The following is a 27,317-nucleotide window of genomic DNA, read 5'->3' on the forward strand; positions in this document are numbered from 1 at the left end:
ACGCATTTGAAGTTTGTGAAACTTACCATGAATAAAATGTTTCTTTTTCCTCAGATTTGAACACCGTGAGGAGAATAGAAAGGACTGCCTGAGGACTCTATTTGGTCTCATTGAAGAGGCTGGAAAGGCTAACAAATTGGTAGAGGATGTTCGAACTTCATATGTGAAGCAGAGGCTCAAAGCAAATCCTGCATTCATGGAAAGGCTGCGTGCAAAAACCATGAAATTAAAAGAATCTAGCTTGCTGCATGCATGACATAAGCTCTTTCCAGCTGGCATTTTCTTGTAGAAGATAAATGGAAGGTTATTGATGTGCCTTCTATTTGGCATTTCAAAATGTTTTTCCACATTCACAGTTAATACAGGTTCGCAAGGGAAACTCTTGCATGGTGTTTTGCAAAAGAATTATCGGTTACTTTGGTGGCATGTATTAGCTATCCTTGTTCTCAAACCATATCAAGAAGATTGGAACGACAAGGGTCGAAGAGGACGAAAAACCATGTTAATGAGATGACCTATTTGTATTTTAACAGCACCCCCACCCCCACCCCACCCCCACCCCCACCCCCAGCCCCTGAAAGAAAAGGAAAATAAAATGAGTCTCTTCTTTGAGAGAATAGTACACTCCAAACTTTTTGAAGCTGCTTTTGCCATCTATATTCTAGTTCTTAAAGCCCTATAAGTTGTCTGCTAATCTAGGCTGTGGGGTGTGAACTGTGGCACTTTTTGTTTGGGATGTGATTTTTTTTAGTTTGGTGTTGTTGTGTCCTGCTTTTTAGTTATTTTGTTAGCATTGCTAGTTGCAATCATTTCAGTTGGATCCTTCCTGAACAGGTCGTGCACTTGGGAATAATGGAATTCTTACTGCTACTAGAGGGTATCCAGTAGACGGATCACCTTTCTCAGTTTCAAGATACAAGTTGAGTGGGAGATCAGAGAACAAGGTTTTATTAATTACTTGTAGACGGGTGTGGTATCTCTGGTGCTGATGGAATGATCATTGATGCAATGACTATCCTTTCTGCATTATATGTGGTGTCACTGTAGAACTTGAAAATGAATTGTCATTTGTTTTCTGAGTAACTTGTATTTTAGAAGCCCATCTGCTTAAATCATGTCTGCAACCAGCTACTATATGGTGCTGGAGAGATACATGATGCAATAGAACCATTTTTTTCACTCACAAGATTACCAATCAAATGTAGTGTGTTTCCCAGTCTTCAGCCTAAGCCACTGATCTGTCAACTGCTGTACTGATATTGTCTTTTTTGGCTAATGGTAGTGTTCGATTTAGCTTGTGTGTTCCTTGACTAATTCACCCAATACTAGTAATGATATAAACCTTGTACAGCTGAAATGGAGTCATGTGCGTCTAAAATGATATGTATTGATGGTCTTGCTATTTGAATAAAGTCTAAGATCCATAAGGTTCCCAGATTAGAATGGACTACTAAGCTGAGAAAATCTCTAATTTGGTTCCCAAAATCTGATCAGCACTGCAGCTTGAAAAATTGCACGAAGCTATGTTTGAGTGGTGTGTAGGACATTTTGCCATTGGGCATTTGGCATTTGGCATTTGGGAGTTACAAATCGTGAGCGTTGGTTAGGGCATGTTAAAGTAAAAAACCATGCTTATTTTTCCATCTATCCATTATGAATTCTCATGTGAAATGATTAACATAAAATAGCCAAACAAGTTGGAAATGTCAATGCTTTTTCTTTGTGGTAGCTAATTAGGTTACATTTTCCTTGCATGATCATGGCATTTATTAAGTTTATGTGAGGTCAATATATAAAGAGCAAATGCTAAAAGATCTTCGACCAAAGAATATCATCACATAAGGCTAACACTATAGAATTTGATGCAATGTTGTCATAGTTGGAAAACTTTGTAAATGCAGGGTATCTTCACATCCTACTTCTCCTCATCCTCCTCCTCGTCCTTTCCATGATCAACCACCAGTGGCGGCTGCCTACAGCTGCCACGACTTGATCGATTTTGCATATACCTCATGCCTATAATCTGTCAGCTGCCCATTATCCGCTCGATAGAGTCCGTGAATTCTGCTCTTTATGTATGTGCTGATTATTTTGACACACATTAGAATCTGAACTAGACGCAGTGAGTTCTGTCAAACCCGTTGAATTAATATGGAGACTCATGCTCAGAATAGTCTAGAAGACCACTAACACAATGGCAACCGATCACAAAACTTGCACTGATGGTTAAATCAAAAGGATTATTTGTTGAATAGGATTATCTTCAAATTAATACAAAGTTGGAAAGAGATCCAAAAAGGAAAAAAGAACTCCTTTGTCAAGAATGGGATTTGAACCCATGCCCTTTCGGACCAGTACCTGAAACTGGCGCCTTAGACCAACTCGGCCATCTTGACAGTGGATTTAAGTTGCTGAAATTATTTACAAGTAACTTTCTTTTTCTAATCAGCAAAAACAGAATTCACCTTTTGAGTGTTTTGACCTCAAACATATAACAGCACTTCAGTTCAGCTGGAGTAGTAACTAGTAACTTGAGTTTAAAGGAAAAAAGAAAAAAGGAAATAATAAGGAGAACAGAAAGAAATAGTAAAGCTTGAGTCTCAAGCATAATTGTTTTTTCCATCGATATTATTTGAGAATGCTATCCTTTTCCTAAAAGGTGACGAGTGCAGTGTAGATAGGTGTATATCAACTGAACTAGTAGACGCTAAGAACTAGTAGAAGAACACAGAAAAGCCAAAATCAACTGGATAAACTCTAAACTCCTGCATCAGCATTCACACCAGTGGTTTTTGCTTCTGTGCAGGCTTTTTTAGTCATTTCTAGGCTTCTAACTTTAGATGATTTTATATTACTTTCATCTTTAGCATGAGTGCAAGAGACTGTTTATGAAGAAAAGTGCACAGCCATGCGGATTTAGGACGGATTCTATGATTCAATTGAGTTCATTATTTTTTAATCGAACTATCTATACATATGCAAAAAAAATTAATGTATGCATATGCTAAAATCACATTCGTTTTCAACTCACTGATTCTAAATCCTAAAAGCGGCTCTGTATTCAGGCACCACATCCTCCACCACAACCTGCACCACAGCCTGCTGCGCATCCGGCTCCTCCATAGGCACTTGATTCTGTTGCTGCTGATTTATCTCTTGGCACTGCCCCTTGTGCACATGACAAGATTATAAACGTTACGACGAAAACCGCAGCCAATATTCCCAAGAATGTTACCAAAACATTAGTGCCAAGATTACCAAAGCCTTCACCATCAATCAAAATCCTTAATTCTCTTGCCATCTTTTCTCTTCAATCTGTGGGGTGTGATTGTTTTTGACTTGTTTTTTGTGTGGAAATGAAGGCAGGGGAGGAGAACTTATAGTTGTTCCAAAGGCCAAATTCACTAAAATTGACCCTTCTTTTCTTGCTAAATATGTCTCTCTAAGTCATGTCTAAACTTTTCATAACTTTATATATATATGTGATGTTTCTCTATTTCAAGACTTAAGATGGTGGGTCAACACAGCCCACTATCAAGATTTGGAGTTTTCAGATCCCACTCTTCTTTGTCACTTTCTATGATGTGTGAGAAAGATAGCATAACAGTTATAAGCCCATTAATTTGACACCTGAAATCCAAATTAACTAGAGGCGCGACTATATGGATTTTCTATATCTATTCTGCTTTATTTGGACGTGTTTAAATCAAATCTCCCAATTTCCTAGCAAACTTAAGGGTAATACTTAAAATTTAAGTAATTCGTATTGCCTATATGAATACTTTGCTTTGACTTAGTTAGCATTAATTTCAAAAGATCAAAAAACCTTTGAGATAACTTGACTCAATGTGATTTTAACGGCGATTAATATTTCTTGCTCAATTAATCATACAGTAAGTACTGGATTTGCATCAAATTAGAGTATTTAATTCTAAATTTTGCTAAGTCTCATCTTGGGTAGGTTGTAATTAGTGTGATCTAATCCTTAAATTAGTGCACATAAAGCCAGCATTCACTAGATTAGATTAGTGGAAGAATTTATTAGTGCAATAATTTAGATATTTAACTAAAAAGAGAACAATCTTTCAGAATTTGTCACACGTTTCCTCTGGTTGTTGAGGTTGATCTAATACTCCAACTAACATGGCTGTTTCCACAAAGGACAGACAAACTTTGTGGAAGTATCAAAGCTCTCTTTTTCTATTTCTCTCATAGTGCTAATGAATGTGCCTAAGTATCTTCTTGATGTCAAAATAGTACCACAACATTGAGTCGTTGGAACAAGAAACACAGCACAACCTCTCATGTATATATCATCATGTTTCGGTGTATATATTGTTTTTAGGGCAAAAGTTATTAGATTAAACCTAATAGCGTATTGTTCGAAATTCAATGAATAATGGATATGCCTTTCTATCAACTTTCTCCACTTAAGTACCATACTTATATATGCGATAGGGTTTCAAATTGTGACTAACCCTGTTGGGCTGCCAAAAGTCTCAGAGAAGAAGCCCAATAGAATAGTTGGATACCCGGCCCAATTATGTAACAAAAGCCCATAAATGTAATACTGATATAGAGAGTTTCTTCTGGAACATTTGAGATACAACATGAAATAAAATGAAAAATATCTTTCTTCTCTCTCCCCTGTTGCTCGACCTAGGGCTTTTCTCTTCTCACTTTCAATTTCTCTCAATCGACTCCAATAATGGAGTCTAACATAGTATCAGAGCATAACAATCGATCCGTCTTGATGAGAGCTTTCGTCCGATGGTACCCGTGTGCTTTGGTTCAATGGTTTTGGTCCGATACTAAGATTTTTCGATCTGAGTGATTTTGGGATTTCTTCGAGTTTTCTCGATTTCTTCGATTTCTTCTTCTGTTTCTGCAGTTAGAAGACCTTAACTTCTTCTGGTGTGCGAAGAAGGAGGGTAAAAATTCTGACTTTCATTTGCATGTGAAATTAATGTACGATTAGGGTCTTTGTGTGCTCGATTTTGACTGTGATATAGTGATATGTGTGTTATCTCGCTCTATTGAGACTAGTTATCATACAAAATCGTAATTACTTTGTCTGAATATGGGAAGTCCTTCCTCCGTTACTGATGGTTTTGTTGAGTTCACTTTGGACTCATCTCACCCTTTCTATGTTCATCCATCCGATAGTCCTAGTAGTCAATTAGTTGCTATCCCTTTCAATGAGACTGGTTTTGTACATTGGTGAAGTAGTACGCTCACCTCACTTTCCGCTAAAAACAAACTAGGCTTAGTCACAAGGAAAGTTCCTCAACCTCCACCTAATTCTCTCTATTATCATTATTGGGAGCGATGTAATGATATGGTAAAGGCTTGGATTACCAATTCATTGACTAGGGAGATAACAATCAGTGTCGTGTGTCTCAACAATGCTAGAGAAGTATGTAGTGATATAAATGAAAGGTTTGGACAATCTAATGGATCCAAGTACATTCAAATCCAAAGGAAAATCAGTTCTAACTCACAAGGGTCTTCTGATATTGCCACTTACTTCACCAGAATGAGAGCTCTTTGGGATGAGTTAAACTCTGCATATGTTGGCCCTACTTGTTCCTCTGGGGCTCTACCCAAATTCATAGAAGACCAACACCTTTTTCAATTCCTAAGTGGGTTAAATGAGTCATATTCCACTATAAATAGTAGTATTATGCTCATGTCTCCACTCCCATCCATTAGTAAGGCTTATTCTCTACTCCAACATGATGAAAGCCAAAAGGAGAATCAACCTCCAGCCTTGGGTTTTTCTGGTGATTCAGCATCATTCTCTGCCACTACAACTAATTCAACACATGTCAATCAAATGAATTCCCCACACAATACCAGACCTTATAACCAAAGAATTAACTTTGATCCAAAAAGGAATTCACCATATGTGTCTTGCAAGTACTGCAAAAAGCCTGGTCGCACAATAGATAAATGCTATAGACTCCATGGCTTCCCTGCTGATTTCAAATTCACCAAAAATAAGAGATTTGCCTCTTGTGTTCAAGTAGAAGAACCTGCTGATGATATTGGTCCTAGCATCAAGTCTAGTGACTCCACAGCTTATGGTTTCAGCAAAGAACAATATCAACACCTCATGTCTCTTTTTCAGCAGACTCACATCTCTCCTGGGATCCATTCTTCACCTTCTGATGAAAATATTGGTTATGCCAACTTTGTAGGTGTGTCATCTTCCTGTTGATCAATTTTCTGTAGTTAATTCTGTAGTACATTCTTTGTCTGCTCAGTTAGGAAAAATACCTTGGATACTAGATTCAGGTGCCACTAATCACATGACTTCCAATAAAAAATTCTTACACAATTTACAACCCTTACCTAAACCTTACTTAATTACTTTACCAAATGGTTATAAAGTCAAAGTAATATCTACTGGTTCCTTACTTCTTAGGAGAGACAATGTTTTACACAATGTACTTTTAGTTCCTTCTTTTTAATTCAATCTTATTTCTGTATACCAACTTCTTTCTCAATTGCAATGCTTAGCATTATTTAGCCGTCACTCTTGTTTTCTACATGGCCCTTCTTTGAAAAGGCCATTGAAAATTGGTAGAGCTTCTCATGGGTTGTACTTTCTACTTTCTGACATGCATGAGTATTCACCTTTTGTTTCTACTATATCTTTTGGTACTGCTTATAATGTTTTTCCTTCTAATTCTGTTTCCCCTTTCCCTCTTGTATTTCTTCCACTACTGTTAATAAAAGTGATTTGTTTTGGCACCAAAGATTGGGACATATGCCATTTCATAAGATGAAGTCTATTCCATTTCTATCTAACATAGTTTCTTCTAAACAGTCATTTTTCTGCCCTGTTTGCCCTATGACTAGGCAACAAAGACTTCCCTTTCCTCAAAGCCATATCAAATCCACTTCTCCTTTCTAACTTGTCCATTTAGATCTATGGGGCCCTTATCACACTAGGACATACAATAGGTTTAGATACTTTCTTACCATTGTGGATTATTTCTCTAGGGTTACATGGACCCATCTCTTGTCTTGTAAGAGTAATACCTTCTCCAGTATTAAAGCTTTCACTAATATGGTTCAGATTCACTTTCATTCCTCTGTTCAAACTTTCAGGGCTGATAATGCCTATGAATTAGGCAATAGTTCTGAAGCACAAATATTTTTCTCTGAAAATGAGATTCTTCACCAAACCACTATTCCACATACCCCACAATAAAATGGGGTAGTTGAAAGAAAACATAAATATTTATTAGAGACTTCTAGAGCCTTACTTTTTCAATCTCACATTGCTGTCAAATATTGGGGTGAATGTGTGTTGACTGCCACTTATATTATAAATAGGATGTCTTCTTCTGTCTTGGGGAGCATGTCTCTTTTTCAAAGGTTGCATGGTGTCTCTCCTTCCTATGAACATCTCAAATCTTTTGGTTGTCTATGTTATGCTACCACTCCCAAACCTGGTAGGGATAAATTCCAATCTAGGGCCATTAAATGTGTCTTTCTGGGTTATCCATATGGTAAAAAGGATTACAAACTCCTTAATCTCACCAATCATTCTGTTGTTTTTTTCAAGAGATGTGGTATTTCATGAACATATTTTTTCTTACTCTTCACACTCTTCCCCAGTATATCATACTCCTCATGTTCCTTTTGTGGATTGTGCCTCCACTCCTTCTCCCCCTTCATTCTCCTCTGCTCCTTCATCTTCTTCACCTCATTCTCCTCCTACATATGTCCCTCCTTCTGCCACTTTCTTGCCAATTTCTCCTCTGCTTAGGAAGTCTAGCAGGGTCTGCCACACTCCTCCCTATCTTAAAGACTATGTTTGCTCCTCTGCCCTCTCCAATCCTGTATGTGGGACATCCAAGGTGTCTCCTGTTGAGCTACAAATGCATGAACCTCCGTTTTACCAGCAGGCTGCCTCTAATCCTGCTTGGCAAGAGGCTATGCTACAAGAATTTCAAGATCTAGAGGCAAACCATACTTGGGAGATTGTTCCTCTTCCTCCTCACAAGAAGCCTATTCCCTGCAAATGGGTTTACAAGATTAAACAAAAATCTGATAGCTCTATTGAGAGGTACAAAGCCAGATTGGTTATTAGAGGTGACACCCAGAAGGAAGATATTGATTACACTGAGACCTTCTCTCCTGTTGTTAAGTTCACTACTATCAAGTGTCTTCTTTCTCTTGCTGCTAAGAAGGACTGGACTGTATATTAACTTGATGTGAATAATGCCTTTCTTCATGGTGACCTTCATGAAGAAGTATATATGAAACTTCCACCCGGTCTTCAGATTTCTACTTCTGCAGCTTCTGATTCTTCTCCCTTGGTTTGCAAGCTGAACAAGTCACTTTATGGCCTCAAACAGGCCTCGAGGCAGTGGTTTTCTAAACTGTTTGAGGCTATGCTATCTAGAGGCTACATTTCAAGTAGAATGACTATTCTCTCTTCACCAAGTCATCTAATTCCTCCTTAACAGTCCTGGTTGTCTATGTTAATGATATATTGCTTGCTGGGGATGATGTAGCTGAGCTTGACAGTCTGGAATCTTTCTTGGATTCTCAGTTCAAGATCAAATATCTGGGGTCTGTCCATTATTTTTTGGGCTTGGAGGTTACCAAGAATAGTCAGGGTTATTTGGTCAGTCAACAGAAATTTGCTTCTGACCTCTTGGATGAATTCAACTGTATGCATTTCACTCCAGTAGTGACTCCCCTTGAGTCATCTGTCAAATTAACTTCTGACATGGGCCAGCCACTCACTGATCCTAGTTTTTATAGAATACTTGTGGGGAAACTCAATTTTTTACAACATACCAGACCTGATATTGCATTTTCTGTCCAACATTTGAGTCAATTCCTTCAAGCTCCTCAGGTTCCCCACATGCTGTCTGCTATACATGTTCTTAGGTACTTGATGAATACACCCGAGCAAGGAATTCTCCTTTCAAAGTCTCCTGTCACTTCTCTTGTAGCATATTCTGATTCTGATTGGGCCGCATGTACCGAGTCTCAGAAGTTTGTCACTGGCTTTTTCATTAGTTTTGGTAGTTGCCCTATTTCTTGGAAATGCAAGAAGCAGCCTATAATCTCTCTTTCCTCTGCTGAAGCTGAATACAGAGCTTTGAGGAAAGTTGTGGCTGAAATCTCCTGGCTGGTTCGTTTATTTGCTGATCTTGGTCTGATTTCACTCTCCTGTTCAGGTGTTTTGTGTCAGCCAAGCTGCACTTCATATTGCCAAAAATCCTGTCTTTCATGAGAGGACTAAGCATATTGACATTGACTGCCATTTTGTTCGTGATTGCTTACAAATTGGCTTGATCTCTCTTCACCGCATTTCTACTGCTGACTAGCCTGCTGAAATTTTAACCAAGTCTCTTGCAGGGCCTCTTCACCATCACCTGCTTGGCAAGCTTGGAGTGGCTTCCCCCTCCAGCTTGAGGGGGGGGGGGTGTTGGGCTGTCAAAAGTCTTAGACAAGAAGCCCAATAGAATAGTTGGATACCCGGCCCAATTATGTAACAAAAGCCCATAAATGTAATACTGATATAGAGAGTTTCTTCTGGAACATTTGAGATACAACATGAAATAAAATGAAAAATATCTTTCTTCTCTCTCCTCTTGCTCGACCTAGGGCTTTTCTCTTCTCACTTTCAATTTCTCTCAATCGACTCCAATAAGGGAGTCTAACAAACCCACACATCTTGCACGATGCTCTTACTACTAAATAGCTATTATGAGTTTATGGTTTTACACCAAGGCGGACCTATGCTATACAAAGAAGGGTCACCGACACCTGTAAAGTTCGGCATGTATACATGTATATGTCTTTAAAAATAGTAATATATTAGTAGCATGTACCCTATGTATAAAATATATTTTGGTTGAGCCCAAAAGTGTACTCACGACCTTCAAAATGAATAAAAATTCTCAATTGGAAGGGATGTTTCTAAAGGGCTCAATGAATTCCTAATTGGAATTAGGGGATCTTTTTCTCTTTTGTAATTCTCTCTATTTGATTTTTGATTGTCGTTTTTCTATGAGTCATCCTTCATTTTGCTTTCTATCATTGAAGAATTTGGTTAAATGATTCGGTAATTATATGATTACTATCCTGGATCCGCCTCTAGATTTACATAGTCTATTATTAGTCATCCTACTTTTAATGTGTTCCTTTGCCAGAAATTAGAATTTAATCGTTAGTGCATCAGTCACTGTTGTTGCCAATTCTTATCCATCAGTTAATCTCATTTTTCTTCTTCCTTTTTTTCCCTTACATATTATTGGCATTTTTTACCAGTTCTGGAAACACATTTCATAAGATGTACTGTTGCATTACTTAATAATCATGTACATTGATGATCATACTGCAAATTATTATTTTGGATGTCCAAGAAAACAAGAATAGTCCACATTTAAATTTTGTACTTAATTCATCCTATTTCTCCTTTCTTTCTTTGGCTGGCCCTCTGGGAATTTTGCCTAGAAAATCTGCATTAAACTTCCTGCACATTTTTCTCATCTGCCTCTTCAATTTGTAGGCAGTATCGTCGACTTCTTCCTCATATTTCTCGTAAAGGAATGGGAGAGTTTCCACACAAAGCAAACCTTATAGACAATATTCCCAGAAAAAGTTTAAAAAGCGAGAGAGTAATAATGTTAGTAATAGAAGAATGAGAAATAGTTAAGTAATCTTACCAAAAAACAAAAGGTTCAAGGTGCTGATATAGTTTCCAAATACTGAGAGTATATAGAGAGAAATGATGGCCTAAAACATAAAAAAATGGAGTAGATAAGTATAAAATCCATTGAAATAAAGGACATGAATTAGTAATTTATTTGGCTAAATTGATTCATAATACCAGAAAGAAGAGCTTTGCATCATTTCCACATGCGACAAAGTGAAATATGGAGAGGAAATCGTTGAACTTCTTGTGTAAGATTGAAGCAACATCTTCAAATGTAGTATCTTGTAATATGTCTTTGGGAATACTTGGAGGTGTCCTGAACATGTTATATGAATCAATAAATCATATGTATATACAAAGTCAGAACATAGACATATAAGCAAAAAGTCACAAAATTTTTGATAAGCATTAAATTCTGAACCCATAATTTCGGAAGTATAATAGGTTCAGTCAGTGACGTATGCAGAAATTTTCGTAAGCAGTATCAATATTTGAAAAAGTGAACAAATGAATAAATTACTGTAACGACAAGCGATGTAATTTTTTTATATTTTACCAAATATTTTAATTTTATTTATTATTTATACATATAGATTACAAAAAAATTCGACAAACGTGACACCGCTTCAAGCAGGGTGCCTACGCCCCTGCGTTCAATGGTAAGAACTTAAAGATTGAACTTATTAAATTTAAATCATGGATCCGCTTCTCTATATATGAAATGTAGATCTTTTGATGAGGAACAGATATTTTCATTCGTAGCAAGGGGAAATAAGAAGAATACCAGCCAAAGATATCTGCACTTGCAGACCAAATGAAGACTACTAACATTGTGGTGATAGAGACATGACAGAGGAGAGTCACAAAGGTATAATCCACAATCTCAAAAAGAAACCACATTACTGCAACTGCAATTAGAATTGCTGCGGAAAATCTTTTGTCTCTCCATAATAATATGTCCGCAACTGCACTTAAAAAAATTTAGTCCATGGGGTAATTAACCAATCACAAAAAGGCAGCCCGGTGCACTAAGCTCCCGCTATGCGCGGGGTCCGGAGAAAGGCGGACCATAAGGGTCTATTGTGCGTAGCCTTATCATGCATTTCTGCAAGAGGCTATTTCCACAGCTTGAACCCGTGACCTCCCGATCACATGGCAACAACTTCACCTGTTACGCCAAGACTCCTCTTCAATTAACCAATCACATAATAAAAAAAAGGTGAAAAGTTAGCAATTCCTTGAAAGGAAATTATAGTGAGAAATTGATATTTTGATACCTCTTCCTCCTCCTAGAACAGAATGAATAGGCCTTTGGCGGCCCAAAAGTTTTGATCTTGGTGCAAGATCATTATCAGAATCAGATGAATAAGAAGCCATGCTTACAGAAATATTGGGAAATATGTGGCTGTAAATCATGTATATTAGCAAATAAGGTTTAAATAAGTCTATTAAGGTACTAAGCTTAGTGGCCAAGAAACTAGGAAAGAGGGAAAGAAAAGAATTTCTTGAGCAAAGAGTTTGCACTTTGCAGCTAGCTTTCCATTCCCGCTACTATACAGAAATCTGTTTAACTTTTGCTACATACTGTTAGTGGCATGCATCTTCTATGCTTTTCGTTTGGCAAACTTTTAGTATCTCTTAATCTTTTAGCTAGCTTTATGTACACACCACATTACCTGGAGAATATTCTCACAAATTGCTACACAAGGCTACGTAATATATACTAGCATAGTATTTCTGGTAATTCCAAGCTTCAAATGAAGGACTACTTGGATTCAAGTTTTGTGAGTATTAACTGGTATTATGGTATATCATGCTTCTCCTCATAACCACCTCAATTCTTGGAAACTATCATGAAGCATGAGCCCATTACACTAGCTTCCAACAATTTGAGTTTCTCACTTGAGCTTGCATGTGGCCATGGCTAGGTCAAGACTCAAATTTGAGCAATAATTCTTGATAGGTAGAGTTACTCGGTACCTGTATTAGAGGTAGCAAATATCCAATGAAAAGTCGAGGGTGGGCAAACTGGCTCAGCCACCACTATCATAACGAAATTCCACCAAAATTGATTAAATTTTAATCGATCGAGTAGTTATTAAAAGTGTCAAAATGTACATTCATCTTTATCTCACCTAATTACATGAGCATGGAAGGTTGGTGACACATTTGTCAGGGAAGAAAGTACCTCCTTCGGAACTAGAGGTGACAATGCTGCTCCATATCATTGCACACAACAAAAAAAACAAGAACAACGACAATAACAACGACAATAACAATTACGCATCAATCCTAAGTTAAGAGTTCAGATATGTGAATCCTTATTATCTATGTTGTGTTATAAATCTATATTGTTGTAATAAACAATTAAATCATTAAACTTTCTAAAATATATAAACAAAACAGAAAGTTAGTAATACTTGTTTAACGAAATAAATTCTGGAAAAACAGTATAGGAATAAATCGAGCCCATTGAATACACAGTGTGTTCTTAAGAAAATTATTCCCTCAAGTACCCGAGGTTCTGGAATATATCTTCCCAGGATAGAATGATTTAACTCACCGGAGTGTTGGTACCAAAAACGCCGGCGAACAGCGAGCCACTCGAAGGCTGTAAAACACACTGGAATTTTTGTGCAGAAGAAGAAGAAGAAGATCAGAAAATTTCGTAAGGAAAGATTCTGGGATTCTGGGATTCAAAGTATATTTATAGAGTTGCTGGCATTGTTTCTGAAAAGGTTTGCAACCTTTCAGAAACAGCCATGGTTGTTGGAACAGGTTGTTTGAAATATTGCGGGAAAACGGATTTAAAATAATCCGGGAAAGAAAACGAGCCTGACCGGACCGGCTCGCGGGTTATTCCGGATTGAATTTTTCATTAATTATTTAATTAATGTATTAAATAATTGAAAGGAATTTTGTCCAAAAAGATTAAATCAATCAATCTTTGACCAAATCCAAATCCAAATCCGAATCCGAAACCAAAGCCGAGCCAAGCGAGCGACGACGACGACAACGACGACGCGATGCTTGCCTTCTTCTTAACTCTTTAAGAGCTAGAAGAAGAGAAATTATATATATACCCATCAAAAGCCTTTTTTTCCTCCAATATGGGACAATGTCCCTTTGCCAAGGAGGAAAACTCAAATATTTCATTTTTCCTCCATTTCTCTTTTACCCTCTTTAAGCTACACAAGCTTAAAATTCCAATTATCCCCCACATGAATGGGGAATGACTATAAAATAAAGGAATGCACGGACGCGTGTGTGTTTTACATGAAAGAATTAATTGCATCTGGATAAGTAGGTTTCCCTTTGAACTTTCCGTAGTGAACTTATATCGAATATACTCGGTCAATCGATAGATTTGATATCTTTGAGCCGTCGAGCTTTGTTGTATACCTAGACAACATAAGTCACAAAATCAATCCTTAACCATCTATGGTTCTCACGGTTGAGTTCATTTCAGCCATGAACACCGCCTGGTTTCATGAGTGCTTAGAGAATGGGCCTTTACTTTCATTCCCCTTGAAGCGGCTTACACTTTACACACTAGGTGATTTTTAAACGTGTAATCCTATAGACACACTATCTGGTCATATCCTGCCAAACTTAGCAAATCATTAAAAAACTTTTAAGCTTTGTTGACTCATCAAAACGCCTTAATGCTTTACCTCGATTTCAGAATATTGTCTTCATCACGAGAATGGGTTGAGTCATTTGACAATGTTGAACTGTCATTCATAACTTTGTTTGATCTCTTTGAACCTAGCTCGTGGGATCTCCAGTCTGCTAGGTAGAGTTACTGCCATGATGACTTGTCCTAGACCTTAACCCTATTTTCTTTGATGATCTTTCAACTGCCACTCTAGATAGGTCTTTTGTAAGTGGATCCGACACGTTATCTCTTGACTTTACGTAGTCAATTGTGATAACACCACTAGAGAGTAGTTGTCTAACGGTATTGTGTCTCTGTCATATATGACGAGATTTTTCGTTATACATAACGCTCCCTGCCCTGCCTATTGCCGCTTGACTATCACAATGTATATAAATAGGCGCCAAAGGTTTGGGCCAAAATGGAATATCTTTCAAGAAATTCTGGAGCCATTCAGCTTCTTCACCGGCCTTATCTAAAGCTATGAATTCAGATTCCATTGTAGAACGAGCAATGCACGTTTGTTTGGATGATTTCCAAGACACTGCTCCACCTCTAATTGTGAAACCATATCCACTTGTGGATTTAACTTCAGATGGTCTAGTGATCCAATTTGCATCACTATATGCCTCAATCACGGAGGGATATTTATTATAATGCAAAGCATAATTTTGGGTATGTTTTAGATACCCCAAAACTCATTTCATTGCCATCCAATGTATGTGATTGAGATTACTTGTAAACCAACTCAGTTTACTAATAGCACATGCTATATCTGGTTGCGTACAATTCATGATATACATCAAACTTCCCAATATTCTTGCATAGTCCAGTTGTGAGTCACTTTCACCTTCATTCTTTTGAAGTGCATAACTCACGTCAATTAGAGTCTCGGCAATTTTGAAATCCAAATACTTGAACTTGTCAAGTACCTTTTCAATGTAGTGAGACTGTGATAATGCTAGACCTTATGGAGTCTTGTGAATTCTGATTTCTAAGATCACATCAACAATTCCTAAGTCTTTCATATCGAATTTGCTAGCCAACATGCGCTTAGTAGCATTTATATCTGCCATGTTTTTGCTCATTATCAACATGTCATCAACATATAAACAAACAGTAACTTCATGACCTGGTGTGTTTTTAATGTAAATACATTTGTCGCACTCGTTGATTTTAAACCCACTTGCCAATATTGTTTGGTCAAATTTGACATGCCATTGTTTGGGTGCTTGTTTAAGTCCATAAAGCGACTTAACAAGTTTTCACACTTTCTTCTCTTTACCAGGAACCACAAAACCCTCAGGTTGTTCCATGTAAATCTCTTCCTCTAATTCTCCATTTAAGAAAGTTGTTGTAACATCCATTTGATGGATTTCAAGACCATACACGGCCGCTAGTGCTACTAACACCCTAATAGATGTTATCCTCGTTACTGGCAGGAAAGTGTCAAAGTAATCAAGGCCTTCATTTTGTCTATAACCTTTGACAACAAGTCTTGTCATATATTTGTCAATAGTGCCATCAGCTTTCACTTTCCGTTTAAAGATCTATTTCGAACCTAAAGGCTTATTTCCTGGAGGAAGATCTACCAATTCCCACGTATGGTTATCCAAAATTGATTGAATCTCACTATTGACGGCCTCTTTCCAAAACGCTGAATCAGAAGATGACATAGCTGCTTTAAAAGTTTGAGGCTCATTTTCAAGCAAGAATGTCACAAAATCTAGTCCAAAGGAAGTAGATGTTCTTTGACGTTTGCTACGCCTTGGATCTTCTATACTTGGAGTATTTTCCTTTGGTTCTTCCCGAAGTCGTTTAGGTCTTTCACTTAACGACTCACATTCAGTTTTATAGGGATAGATGCTTTCAAAGAATTTAGCATTATCTGATTCCATTACCGTATTAACGTGAATTTCGGGATTATCAGATTTTTGAACCAAAAACCGACATGCTTTACTGTTTGTAGCATATCCAATGAAAACGCAATCAATAGTTTTTGGTCCGATTTTAACTCTTTTAGGTAAAAGAACTTGTACCTTTGCTAGACACCCCCACGCTTTGAAATATTTCAAGTTGGGTTTTCTTCCTTTCCATTTTTCATATGGAATAGATTATGTTTTGCTGTGGGGTACTCTGTTGAGTATTCGGTTAGCTGTAAGGATAGCTTCGCCCCACAAACTCTGCGGTAATCCGGAACTTATTAATAAAGAATTCATCATTTCCTTTAATGTCTGATTTTTCCTTTCCGCAATTCCATTGGATTGAGGTGTGTAAGGTGTAGTAGTTTGATGGATAATTTCATATTCCGAACATATTTCTGCAAACGGAGATTCATATTCTCCACCCCTATCACTTCTAATCGTTTTGATCTTTTTATTTAATTGATTCTCCACTTCATTCTTTTATTGCTTAGATGCTTCAATTGCTTCATCCTTACTATTAAGCAAATAAATATAACAATATCGAGTGCAATCGTCAATAAAAGTAATAAAATACTTTTTATCACCTCGAGATGGTGTCGACTTCATATCACAAATGTCAGTGTGAATTAAGTCTAAAGGATTTGAATTCCTTTCAATAGACTTATAAGGATGTTTTACAAACTTAGACTCAACACATATTTGACATTTTGATTTATTACACTCGAATTTAGGCAATACTTCTAAATTAATTAGCTTTCGCAAGGTTTTGTAATTGACATGTCTTAAACGAATAAGCCATAAATCATTTGACTCCAATAAATTAGAAGAAGCTGAAATTTTATTCATACTGTCAACAACTATTACATTTAGTTTGAAGAGGCCCTCTGTGAGGTAGCCCTTTCTAACATACATTTCATTCTTGCTTACAACAACTTTATCAGAAATAAATGCACATTTGAATCCATTCTTAACAAGTAAAGAAGTAGAAACTAAATTCTTCCTAATAATAGGAACATGAAGAACGTTGTTGAGCGTTAACACCTTGCCAGAAGTCATCTTCAGGAATATACCTTGCCGGAAGTCATCTTCGGGAATATCTTTCCATAACCTTCAATCTTGGCTGTTGCAGTATTTCCCATGGAAAGCTCTTCTTCGGGACCAGCAGTAGAGTAAGTCGCAAATGCTTCCTTGAAAATACAAACATGTCGAGTGGCTACAGAGTCAATCCACCACTCCTTCAGATTTCCAACTAGGTTACATTCCGAAAGCATTGCACACTGATCATCAATATCATCATTCTTCTCCACCATGTTGTCCTATCCCTTCTTCTTATCCTTTTTCGGAAGACGACAATCAGGGGCTTTTTGATCGGTTTTTCCACAATTGTAGCAGCTGCCCTTGAATTTCTTTTTGTTCTGCTTCTTAGTCTGTCCAGAAGACCTCTTTCTCTTCTTACTTTTTGGAGTAGTCTCCTCAACAATATTAGCTCCCATGATCGTTGAATTTCCACGAGACTTCTTCTCGGTTATTTTGTTGTCTTCCTCAATCCTGAGACGAATCACAAGATCTTTCAACTTCATTTCTTTGTGCTTGTGCTTAAGATAGTTCTTGAAATCTCTCCACAAAAGAGGCAATTTTTCAATCATTGCATCCACTTGAGATGCTTCATTCACGACCATACCTTCAGCAATAAGGTCATGAAAAATAAGTTGAAGCTCTTGAACTTGGGTTCCAACAGTTTTGCTGTCTATTATTTTATAGTCTAGAAACTTGGCAACCACGAACTTCTTCAAGCATGCATCTTCAGTCTGGTACTTCTTCTCAAGTGCGTCCCATAATTCTTTCGAAGTATTCATCACACTGTACTCATTGTACAAGTCATCCTCTAAAGCGCTTAAGATATAGCCTTTGCAAAAAAAATCTGCATGCTTCCACGCCTCAACAATCATGAATTTCTCGTTGTCCGGCATGTCCGCAGCAGGCACTGGAGGTTCTTCACTAGTGAATTTCTGCATACCAAGTGTGGTAAGCCAGAAGAACACTCTTTGCTGCCATCCTTTGAAGTTGGCTCCGGAAAATTTTCCCGGTTTCTCTCCCGGTGGAACAGCAGTCCGGCTTGACGAAGCTATCGTCGTTGCCGTAACAGTCGGAGAAGAATTTTCGTTATCAATTGCCATTTCTCACTGTAAACGTCAGAAGAGTTCAATTAATGGCAAAACCAGAACAATAAATAATACTGTTATTAACAACAAACAATATGTATAATAAATAAAATCAATATTTTATATACTGTTTCACAGAAAACGATGAAGTTTTTATGTTATTCAAATCGTTTTCTGAATTTCAATACTCTGATGAAGTTTTTATATCTTCAAATCAGAATAGTAAAATTTAGAAGGAGTAAAAAACCACACAAGTTTTAATCTCCACAAACAAAATATAGAATATAATAAAATAATTTTCTTAAGATTGTTATAAATCTGTATTGCTGTAATAAACAATTAAACCATTAAACTTTCTAAAATATATAAACAAAACAGAAAGTTAGTAATACTTGTTTAACGAAATAAATTCTGGAAAAATAGTATAGGAATAAATCGAGCCCACTGAATACACAGTATGTCCTTAAGGAAATTATTCCCCTCAAGTACCCGAGGTGCTGGAATGAGATTCAAAGTATATTTATAGAGTTGCTGGCATTGTTTTTGAAAAGGTTTGCAATCTTTATTAAATTTTTCGTTAATTATTTAATTAATTAATTAAATAATTGAAAGGAAATTTGTCCAAAAAGATTAATCAATCAATCTTTGACCGAATCCGAATCCGAGCCGAGTGAGCGACGACGACGGCGTGAGGCTTGCCTTCTTCTTAACTCTTTAAGAACTAGAAGAAGAGCAGTTATATATATACCCATCAAAAGCCTTTTCTTCCTCCAATATGAGACAATGTCCCTTTGCCAAGGAGGGAAACTCAAATATTTTATTTTTTCTCCATTTCTCATTCACCCCTTTAAGCTACACAAGCTTAAAATCCCAAACATGTTGTTTCATATAAGCCTGTCCCACTCAAATATTAATTTGAGTACTTGAAGTTTTTAACATTTTCTACTAAACATATCATATAGTTGCAGCAAAGATTGCTGCTTTTGTTCGCCAAGAAGTTGCCTGAGCCTTTCTAGATTTTGATAATTTAACAAAAGAGTGCATACACTAGTAAGGACGAGATGTGGACTATGTCTTTGATGTACGGAGTAGCAAAAATCATAATATTTGGAATTGAATTTTCTTGTTGTAGAAAAGTTTAAACTTTTATGCTTTTCAATAAAGACAAGAACTTAGAAAATGCTTAGTAAGAAAGCACCAATGGACTGCCACTAAATTCACCCTTTGGAGATCAAATAGGGATATGAACTGTATTAAGTAGTTGCTAGGAAATAACCCTAGGAAGCATCCAAGAGACATCCTATATATAATATGCTACTAACTACTGCTGAGTATCACGTTGGACTACTTTCATGTGAGCATTATTAAATCTTGCTAAAAATGATGGCTGATCTATTTTGAGAAAATATTATTGGGGAATCAACAAAGAATAATAAACATTGCTAGCTGTCAAGTTTTCATGAATTAAAAATTCCCCATAGAAACCAGAAGACTACTATGTTTACTTGCTTGTCATTGGATTTTAGCTTTGTCATTGATGTGGGAGTAGACATTATTGTCAGCATGTTTTTTTTAATTCTAATTTTATTAATGTGACTAATTATAATTGACTAAGGTATAATTTATAATCTTGAAAATAACATAGCTTACCAGCTATAACGAATAAATATAGACCTTATGGGAGTTAAGTTCCTTATACTTGTAATGTACTCATTATGATTTGTGTAGAGTATACTCGGATCTAGGAAGGCGGTTCAATTCCGATAGTTCCTAGATAGGGTTCATAAAAATAAATTCCAACTTTTATACATCAAAAGTCCAAATTCCAACTTTTAGTCCCACACCTCGGATTAAAAGTGAATGAATTTCGACCATTCGATCTAACACCTCAATTATTTGATTTTAATGTATATACTAGTCAAAATATTAGTAAGACATACAAAGACACTATTTTTTTTCCAGAAAATTGTCACCATCATCTCCGGACCCATTTGTGTAATTAAATTTGGTTTGTGTTTGTTTGTTGTTTCATACAAAGACACCAGTTTTCAAAAGGCAAGCCGGTTTTCTCCACCAACCCCAATATAACAAAACAAGAAATATACGACAAAAGGAAGTCCAAGAATTTCTCCCAACATAGAATAGATCCGACCTTGCAATAGAGGATTAAAGAACTGACATTTTCCAAATAAAATAAACCCACCACCCTTTCACTCACAGTCAGCTGGGGAGACAACTACAAGAACAAATTACTAAACTCACTATGTCAATTCTTGAAATCTTTCCTTTTCTGCCCAATAAAGACCAATCAGAAACACTCAAACTCAGTATCACTGATCTTCATAGGAAATGGGTCGAATTAGGCTTTCTCAAAACTTCCAATCCCATAGCTTTCGTCACTCCTCTACATCAGTATATACCCAATTGTCCAAAACTCCAATCTTTTCACTCAATTTCAAGAATCCCAAAAAAACCATCTCTGCTTGCATGGCTGCAGCTATGCCAACGTTGACACCCACAAATTTTGGGTTCAAGAATTTGATGGAAACAGTGACTATTGATGTTCACAAAGCGGAAGGAAGACCACTGAATGTGCCACTGATTGCTCCTTTTACAATCGCCTCATCAAGATTGGACAAAGTGGAAAACGTAGCTATAAGGATAGAGTTGAGTAATGGTTGTGTTGGGTGGGGTGAGGCTCCTATTCTTCCTTTTGTAACTGCAGAGGATCAGCCCACAGCCTTAGCTAAAGCAGCTGAAGCTTGTGAGTTTTTGAGGCAGAGTCCTGAAATGACTTTAAATCTTGCACTAACAAAAATTGGAGATGTGCTCCCTGGCCATGATTTTGCTTCTGTGAGTTATACCAGTAGTTTCTTTTACTTTGTCATTATGGATTGTGCAATAAAGTGTTTTTTTCTTCCTTTATGGGGTTTAGTGTTTAACTCCGTTTAGTGTTTGTTCTAATATTGATACAGTGTTTGATTTTTTTTCGTTTTGGCTTTGGGTCTATGGTCCTCCTTTTTTTGTTCAATCTAGTAGGTAGTACTAATTTAGTTTTGTGTCAGTTGTTTACTATGTTCCATAGGGAACTGGAGTTGTTTTTTTCTGACTAGCAGTGCGATAACTGAAAATTTTACACACTATTTTCTCTGACACAAGCAGTTCTTTAACTTTGATGTTAGTTTGTTATCTTAAACAGAACTATGAAATTCTTTTACTTTACCATTTTAAGTTTATCATGGAATTGGTTCTCAGGATTGAAACTCAAAGGTCAACATAACATTGAATGTTATAGGCTTATTGGCGTATCTAGGGGGGTTCCATGGGACCCACGCTCCCCTTCGTAGATGTGTATACTAATGTTATATTTTCTTAAAAATGCTTAAATTTATGTGTGTGCACCCTATCTCAAAGTATCATATCATGAGATGATTATTGGGTGCACCTCTCTAGGTGAGATTGTGAGTTCAACCTTATGTCAATTTTGTTGTTTTTTTCCTATTCATTTTCTAGAACTAGGCCCCAGGGGAGATGGGCATGTCTGACATCACTTTTTGTGTATTACAACAACATACCCGGTATTAATTAAGTACTTTCTTTTCTTTCTTTGTTTGGTTTATTTATTCAAAATTTTCACACATTGTAATTCCTATTCTTCTTTTGTCACCGTAATATCTTAATTTGATTAAATGAAATGTGTATATTAAAACTAGTAGCAGTGGATGATGTAACATATAGTCAATGAGATCAACTAATCCCTAACGTTTTCGAAATAGAGTATAAATATATATCTATGAAAGTTACTATTTAAAAAAATTAATTTTGAACTTATAATTCCAAAAGTGTAATGGGTGCAATAGTAAGAACTAAAAACCGAACCCCTAAAATTTATATCCTAGATCCGCCTTTGGCTTATCTGTTTTTATGTTATTTTCTCTTGGTCTAAGTGACATATAAGATTGCTGAAAATGGAGTTAATTTATCTTCTTTAATACAATGGCTATCGAGTGGAGGGCTGCCTTTGTTACTGTAACAATTCAATAGACCTTTTTTCCAGCTTATATACATTCGCAGTTGGTTTCAGAGTTTAGGGGGTAGGGCAGGGAAGGCGTAGAATTCTGACTTGGCGAAACTGGAAACGGAAAGGGAATTGAGAGACAGTTATCCTCCGAAAGGACATACACAACTAGCATGCATGTTTCTTCCTAGTCTGAGATTTTTACTTAAAGACGTTGTATAGCTGATTCGAAGTTTGCAAGTTTCTGATATGTAGCTGATTCTCGCATCATTCTTTTGGCTTACCTTCAGTCAGGATCTTTTTTTGGCCTTTGGCGACGTCATGTGGCAGAACCCTTTCTACACTAGTTATCTTTTCATATTGTGATGGATCTTTCTTAATACACTGGACCGAACATGTACTTGTGTGTTTACAATAGCCTGGTGCCTCCAGCTTGGACATCATGGTTTCCACAGGATGACTAGACGAGCTACCTTGAGTCTTTATATACTTTTAAATATGTGGATTCTTATCTTTCAAATTCATCTTTGTAAACTGAAAACTTGTGTGATACTGATTCAAATGATAACTTGATTGAAGGTCAGGGCAGGAGTTGAGATGGCACTGATTGATGCAGCGGCGAACAGCATTGGAATACCTTTATGGAGACTATTTGGTGGAGTATCTAATTCAATATCTACTGACATTACAGTTAAGGCTTTTCCTTTCTTATTCTGCTTTAGTTGACAATTCACAGTAAATTTCCACCTCTGTTGCTTTCCAAGTACTTGCTGCCTCAAACATTGCTCTCAAGTTACAACAATGCCATCAAACATATGCTAACTAGAAACCATATTTAGCAAGAAATTCTTACTGAAGAAAATTATAGTAGAAATTAAGAACTGCCATAGACGTATTTAAATTGATCTCAGTGACCAACTTATTGTAGATTCCGATAGTTTCACCCATGGAAGCTTTTGAACTGGCTTCAAAGTATCGTAAACAAGGTTTCAAGACCTTAAAGCTTAAGGTGGGCAAGAATTTGAACGGAGACATTGAAGTTCTTCAATCCATACGTGCAGCACATCCTGATTGCTTGTTTATCTTGGATGCTAATGAAGGTTACACCGCACAAGAAGCTATTAAAGTCCTGGAAAAGTTGTATGGTAGAGTACTCTTTTTATTTAAGTATTAATAATCTAGATCAAATTTCCCCTTATCTGTATCAACAGAGGAATAATACAGAATTTATAAATCTCATATTTCTTCCCTCTGATATGCTAGACATATCTTCATGCTAGATTAGTCTCTTTCAGTTGCTCCGAAACATTATTATCTGCACTAAAGAGAAAATCACTAATCTCTGGTTTCCTATCAGAAATGGAGGTGACACCGGTGCTCTTTGAACAACCTGTTCATAGAGACAATTGGGAAGGTCTTGGACATGTTAGTCAGATTGCAAAGGATAAATATGGGGTATCTGTTGCTGCTGATGAAAGCTGTCGAAGTTTGGCTGATGCTAAAAAGATAGTGCAAGAAAGTCTTGCTGATGTCATTAATATTAAGCTTGCCAAAGTGGGGGTGCTTGGGGCTCTCGAAATTATTGACTTGGCGAGATCCGTGGGCTTAAATTTGATGATTGGTGGTATGGTTGAAACCAGACTTGCCATGGGCTTTGCTGGTCATCTAGCTGCTGGACTTGGATGTTTCAAGTAAGCTTCTGTTGAAATTTCTCTGGAAAAATAACCTGCTTTTATCAAAATCATAATAAATCCATCATGCTGGGAAAAATAGTATTACTTCCGCTCTCCTCACCTTGTCTGTATCACCCAAACTCAACATGGTATTAATCAAATCCTGGGGTTGAACAATTTGGACTATTCTATCACTCGATCAATTCTGTGAGAGTATTTTCATTAAAGTTGAGATCAGTATGTCCATGTTACGTTCAGGCAAACACTACGCCTAATCATGGTTATATTGTTTTCCATTTTGATTGGTATTCACTTGGTTATGCAATTCAAACGCATAGTCTCTAATTTAGTACTTTAATTCCCACAGATTTGTTGACCTAGACACACCCCTTTTGTTGGCAGAGGATCCAGTTTTTGGGGGTTATGAAGGTATTTTGCTGCCTTTGCTTGGAACTTTCACCTATGACTCAAATGGCTCTTTGTTTTGTAGTTTTTTTTTTCTTCTAATGCATCTATCACTTCTTTATGTGCCCAGTTTCTGGACCTGATTACAACTTCTCGAATGCTAGAGGGCACGGCGGTTTTCTTCATTGGGACAGTATAGCATGGTAAGTTTGATTTTGACATTAAACTGTGAAGTAACCATGTTTTGTTCTCTATAGCAATATTAAGTAGACATGATTATTAGAGTGATGTGCCAATTTTACATATTTCATCTTATTACTGGTGCAAACCAGAATGGTTGTTCTATATGATGAACAAAACTGAAAGTATATGATACGTTTATGCTCCCTTACTATTTATTTCACGGTCACACACTTGCTTACCGATACATGTCAAGTACGGGTGTGAGTTCATGAAGGACCCACACCTGTTAACTCAGGCAAGGTAAATAAAGGATAATATGACGTAGTCTTAGACTTGGTGATCCAATTAGTTAAGGAGTATCATATTGCCATTTGCAAAAAGAGGGGACCAATTAATGGAGTGTATCTTCTTAAAAATAAAGTTCTTTCCTGCATTACATGTGGATGCAATTCATATCTGAATTTTGCTTTTCCATTCATATCCAAAAATTGGCACCAGCTTGAATTATGATAGCCTAATTTTCCTTGGCCGAATAGCAAGACTGATCGCTCAAATTTTTATGCTTGCCTTTTCCTGATTTGGACTCCTTGAAATTTTGTTTCAGTGATAACATGGTTCAAGTTTTCAACATGCTTTGTTGTTGGTTTTTGATAAAAGAAACTAAGGGAAATAACAGGGGAAAATGACAGGAAAATAAAAGGAATATACTGGAATAGATGTAAAAGGAACTCTAAAGAAATGAAGCTGGAAATTCTATATTATTTTACTGCATTTGAACTACAATTTATAAGAGAAATACTAACTTAAAAGACCTAAAAATCAACACAATCTGCTGAAAGTAACAAACTCCTAGAGACTAGTTCACTCCTAAAGACTAGTTCAAAATTATTTCAAATTCAAACTAAATTACTGCAGTAAATAACTCTTAAGCTGAAACAGTAAAATAATTTTACTGAGAGCAGCTTTTAAAGCATATTTCTAACATTTGTCTAGCTAGACCTTGATAACTTTAGATACCTTCGGACAAGTGACTTGATATATGTGGTTTTACTCTTAAATCATAGAGTTCATCTTGACCTTTTAATCTAAGTTTGTATGAAATTAATCTATGTGCTCTAACGTTTGAAATTCCCTGCAGAAATTAGAAGTGGAGTCTGCTCTCTTCTCCAGATTGTCATTTGCAACAGCCAACCATCCATGAGTATTAGTTGCTGTCATTTTTGAACGTGTATGTGCCAATCGCTGAAACACAATACTAAAAGATCCAATCTTTGGGGTGAACAAATTTGTAAATGCCTGATTGTCTATGAAATTTTTGTTAGTGAGAACAGACTTGCTTGATATTCTCTTTGACAATTTTATGTCAACAGATATAGCCTGAATCACTCTTATTACTAATTTGTTACTACTAGTAATTCTTCTAAGCATCTATGTCTGGACATAAACCAGACAATTCCAATGTAAAAGTGAAGGATTAGGAACTCAAGATAAGATGTATGCCTAAGTGTGGCAATCAACTTGAAGCTATATATGACCTCTGCAAGAACACAGTTATAGGTGTTGGATGTTAGAGTTTTTGTACCAACAGTATGATTGTTGCCCCACCAAGAACCTGTACATACACTAGTATTGATAGGTTAAAGCAGTTGTTTGGTCCAAGCAACACAAAACAAATACTAGTAAAATAATTAAAAAAATCCCGTTTTGCCAAAAAATAAAAAATAAAAAATTGCTCTAATGTACTTTTCTTGTTCAAGTTTCCTTATAGTGCTTACCTTTTCAGGTAGCCTTTGCCAAGAAATCGCTCTGAGACAAGGGAATTCTCTCTTCATTCTTAACTTCCCTTTTTTCATTTCAACTTTCTTCGGTAGACTAGAGTACTTATCAGTCTTCTTGTTTGTAAGCTTGTGAATTTGATTTTACTTGTCTTAAAAAGAAAATGATAACCAAAGAAATTGAAAGCAAAACGTCAAGTTAAACTAAACGAATGTGGAAAGGCAAATGGCTGTACAGAGGTAAAGCTAAACTAAGCTGAAATAGTAAAATAGTTAATGTTGTTCTGGAACTAGAAATGGAGAGAAATCTAAGGTCCTGTTTGGATTACAATGATCTTCTTGTCAGATATAATGTAATTATAGTGTAATTTCCAGTGCCATATTCGGTTGAACAAGTGTATTTATATAGTTTGATTTTTTTTTTTAATAAAAGCTAATTAGCAGAAATTTTGAGAACTTTTTTCAGACGAACATGTAAATAAGCTTTAGCGTGTGACAAATACAGAGTCAAATTTTTTGTGTGGCCCATTGCAAGTTTCTCTTTTTGTTCTATGTCAAATAGTTCTGAAATCCTTATTTTTACACGTAAGAGATCTGAAAATAAGAGACATAAGATTTTTGTAGAATCATTTTTTTTTATTCAAATTGTAAAAGGTTATGTTGAACCATTTTCTCCGATGGGAATATATATAGGTATTTAAAATACATATATTTTTTTAAAATATGTATTGAATAATAATGGAATCTTTTTCCCAAAACATCAAATGTCCTCTCCACCACGTTTCAAAGTTTCGAATGCCTTAGGTTAAAGAGCTTACGAGTATTTTG

General features: G+C 36.4%; 4 protein-coding genes, 1 long non-coding RNA gene and 1 other non-coding gene across 9 annotated transcripts in view; 3 read left to right on the forward strand and 3 right to left on the reverse strand.

Moving 5' to 3' along the window:
* Nucleotides 1–26,096, forward strand: part of LOC104104161 (uncharacterized) — a 28,591-nt gene extending 2,495 nt beyond the window's left edge. Inside the window, exons 4-5 of one of the 4 annotated variants that reach the window (XR_011415033.1) lie at nt 55–365; nt 835–1,293. Coding sequence is in view for 3 of the 4 variants with exons in the window: in XM_009612165.4 (XP_009610460.1) it covers nt 55–256 (202 nt within the window). In the remaining variant the exon portion in view is untranslated. Of the gene's footprint in view, nt 1–54; nt 751–834; nt 1,294–25,852 lie in introns of those variants that run through there. The other 3 variants (XM_009612165.4, XM_009612166.4, XM_033658175.2) reach the window with 3 other exon arrangements.
* On the reverse strand, nt 2,316–2,396 carry TRNAL-CAG (transfer RNA leucine (anticodon CAG)). The gene has a single exon. It is a non-coding gene; the product is annotated as a tRNA-Leu (tRNA).
* LOC138908563 (uncharacterized) lies at nt 5,339–7,219 on the forward strand. The gene is made up of 3 exons (XM_070199239.1): nt 5,339–6,200; nt 6,523–6,713; nt 7,085–7,219. The coding sequence occupies exons 1-3, from the start codon at nt 5,339–5,341 to the stop codon at nt 7,217–7,219; spliced, it is 1,188 nt and encodes a 395-aa protein (XP_070055340.1).
* Nucleotides 10,316–12,126, reverse strand: LOC104104164 (reticulon-like protein B9). The gene is made up of 5 exons (XM_009612167.4): nt 11,968–12,126; nt 11,475–11,655; nt 10,865–11,006; nt 10,701–10,770; nt 10,316–10,610 (listed from the first exon to the last, which is right to left on the reverse strand). The coding sequence occupies exons 1-5, from the start codon at nt 12,104–12,106 to the stop codon at nt 10,441–10,443; spliced, it is 702 nt and encodes a 233-aa protein (XP_009610462.1). The 5' UTR covers nt 12,107–12,126; the 3' UTR covers nt 10,316–10,440.
* On the forward strand, nt 20,569–26,096 carry LOC104104165 (L-Ala-D/L-amino acid epimerase). Its single transcript, XM_009612169.4, has 7 exons — nt 20,569–21,288; nt 23,033–23,143; nt 23,382–23,598; nt 23,811–24,144; nt 24,494–24,555; nt 24,662–24,734; nt 25,853–26,096. Coding segments are annotated over exons 1-7 (1,302 nt in total). The 5' UTR covers nt 20,569–20,784; the 3' UTR covers nt 25,854–26,096.
* LOC138907236 (uncharacterized) lies at nt 23,873–25,838 on the reverse strand. The gene is made up of 2 exons (XR_011415034.1): nt 25,698–25,838; nt 23,873–25,346 (listed from the first exon to the last, which is right to left on the reverse strand). It is a non-coding gene; the product is annotated as an uncharacterized lncRNA (long non-coding RNA).
* Nucleotides 26,097–27,317: the final 1,221 nt, after the last annotated feature.

The sequence above is a fragment of the Nicotiana tomentosiformis genome, chromosome 3 (genome assembly GCF_000390325.3).
Source record: "Nicotiana tomentosiformis chromosome 3, ASM39032v3, whole genome shotgun sequence".
Lineage (NCBI taxonomy): Eukaryota > Viridiplantae > Streptophyta > Magnoliopsida > Solanales > Solanaceae > Nicotiana > Nicotiana tomentosiformis.

What these genes read in the sequence shown, in the direction of transcription:
- LOC104104165 (XM_009612169.4), top strand. Translation starts at nt 20,785, where the DNA reads ATGGGTCGAATTAGGCTTTCTCAAAACTTCCAATCCCATAGCTTTCGT. An exon ending in GCTGGACTTGGATGTTTCAA is followed by an intron (nt 24,145 to 24,493) that starts GTAAGCTTCTGT and finishes TAATTCCCACAG; the next exon opens with ATTTGTTGACCTAGACACAC. An exon ending in AGTTTTTGGGGGTTATGAAG is followed by an intron (nt 24,556 to 24,661) that starts GTATTTTGCTGC and finishes TTATGTGCCCAG; the next exon opens with TTTCTGGACCTGATTACAAC.
- LOC138908563 (XM_070199239.1), top strand. Translation starts at nt 5,339, where the DNA reads ATGGTAAAGGCTTGGATTACCAATTCATTGACTAGGGAGATAACAATC. An exon ending in TGGTTATGCCAACTTTGTAG is followed by an intron (nt 6,201 to 6,522) that starts GTGTGTCATCTT and finishes TGCAATGCTTAG; the next exon opens with CATTATTTAGCCGTCACTCT. An exon ending in CTGTTTCCCCTTTCCCTCTT is followed by an intron (nt 6,714 to 7,084) that starts GTATTTCTTCCA and finishes AATATGGTTCAG; the next exon opens with ATTCACTTTCATTCCTCTGT.
- LOC104104164 (XM_009612167.4), bottom strand. Translation starts at nt 12,106, where the DNA reads ATGATTTACAGCCACATATTTCCCAATATTTCTGTAAGCATGGCTTCT. An exon ending in TGTTCTAGGAGGAGGAAGAG is followed by an intron (nt 11,656 to 11,967) that starts GTATCAAAATAT and finishes TTTTAAGTGCAG; the next exon opens with TTGCGGACATATTATTATGG. An exon ending in CTTGAACCTTTTGTTTTTTG is followed by an intron (nt 10,611 to 10,700) that starts GTAAGATTACTT and finishes ATTGTCTATAAG; the next exon opens with GTTTGCTTTGTGTGGAAACT.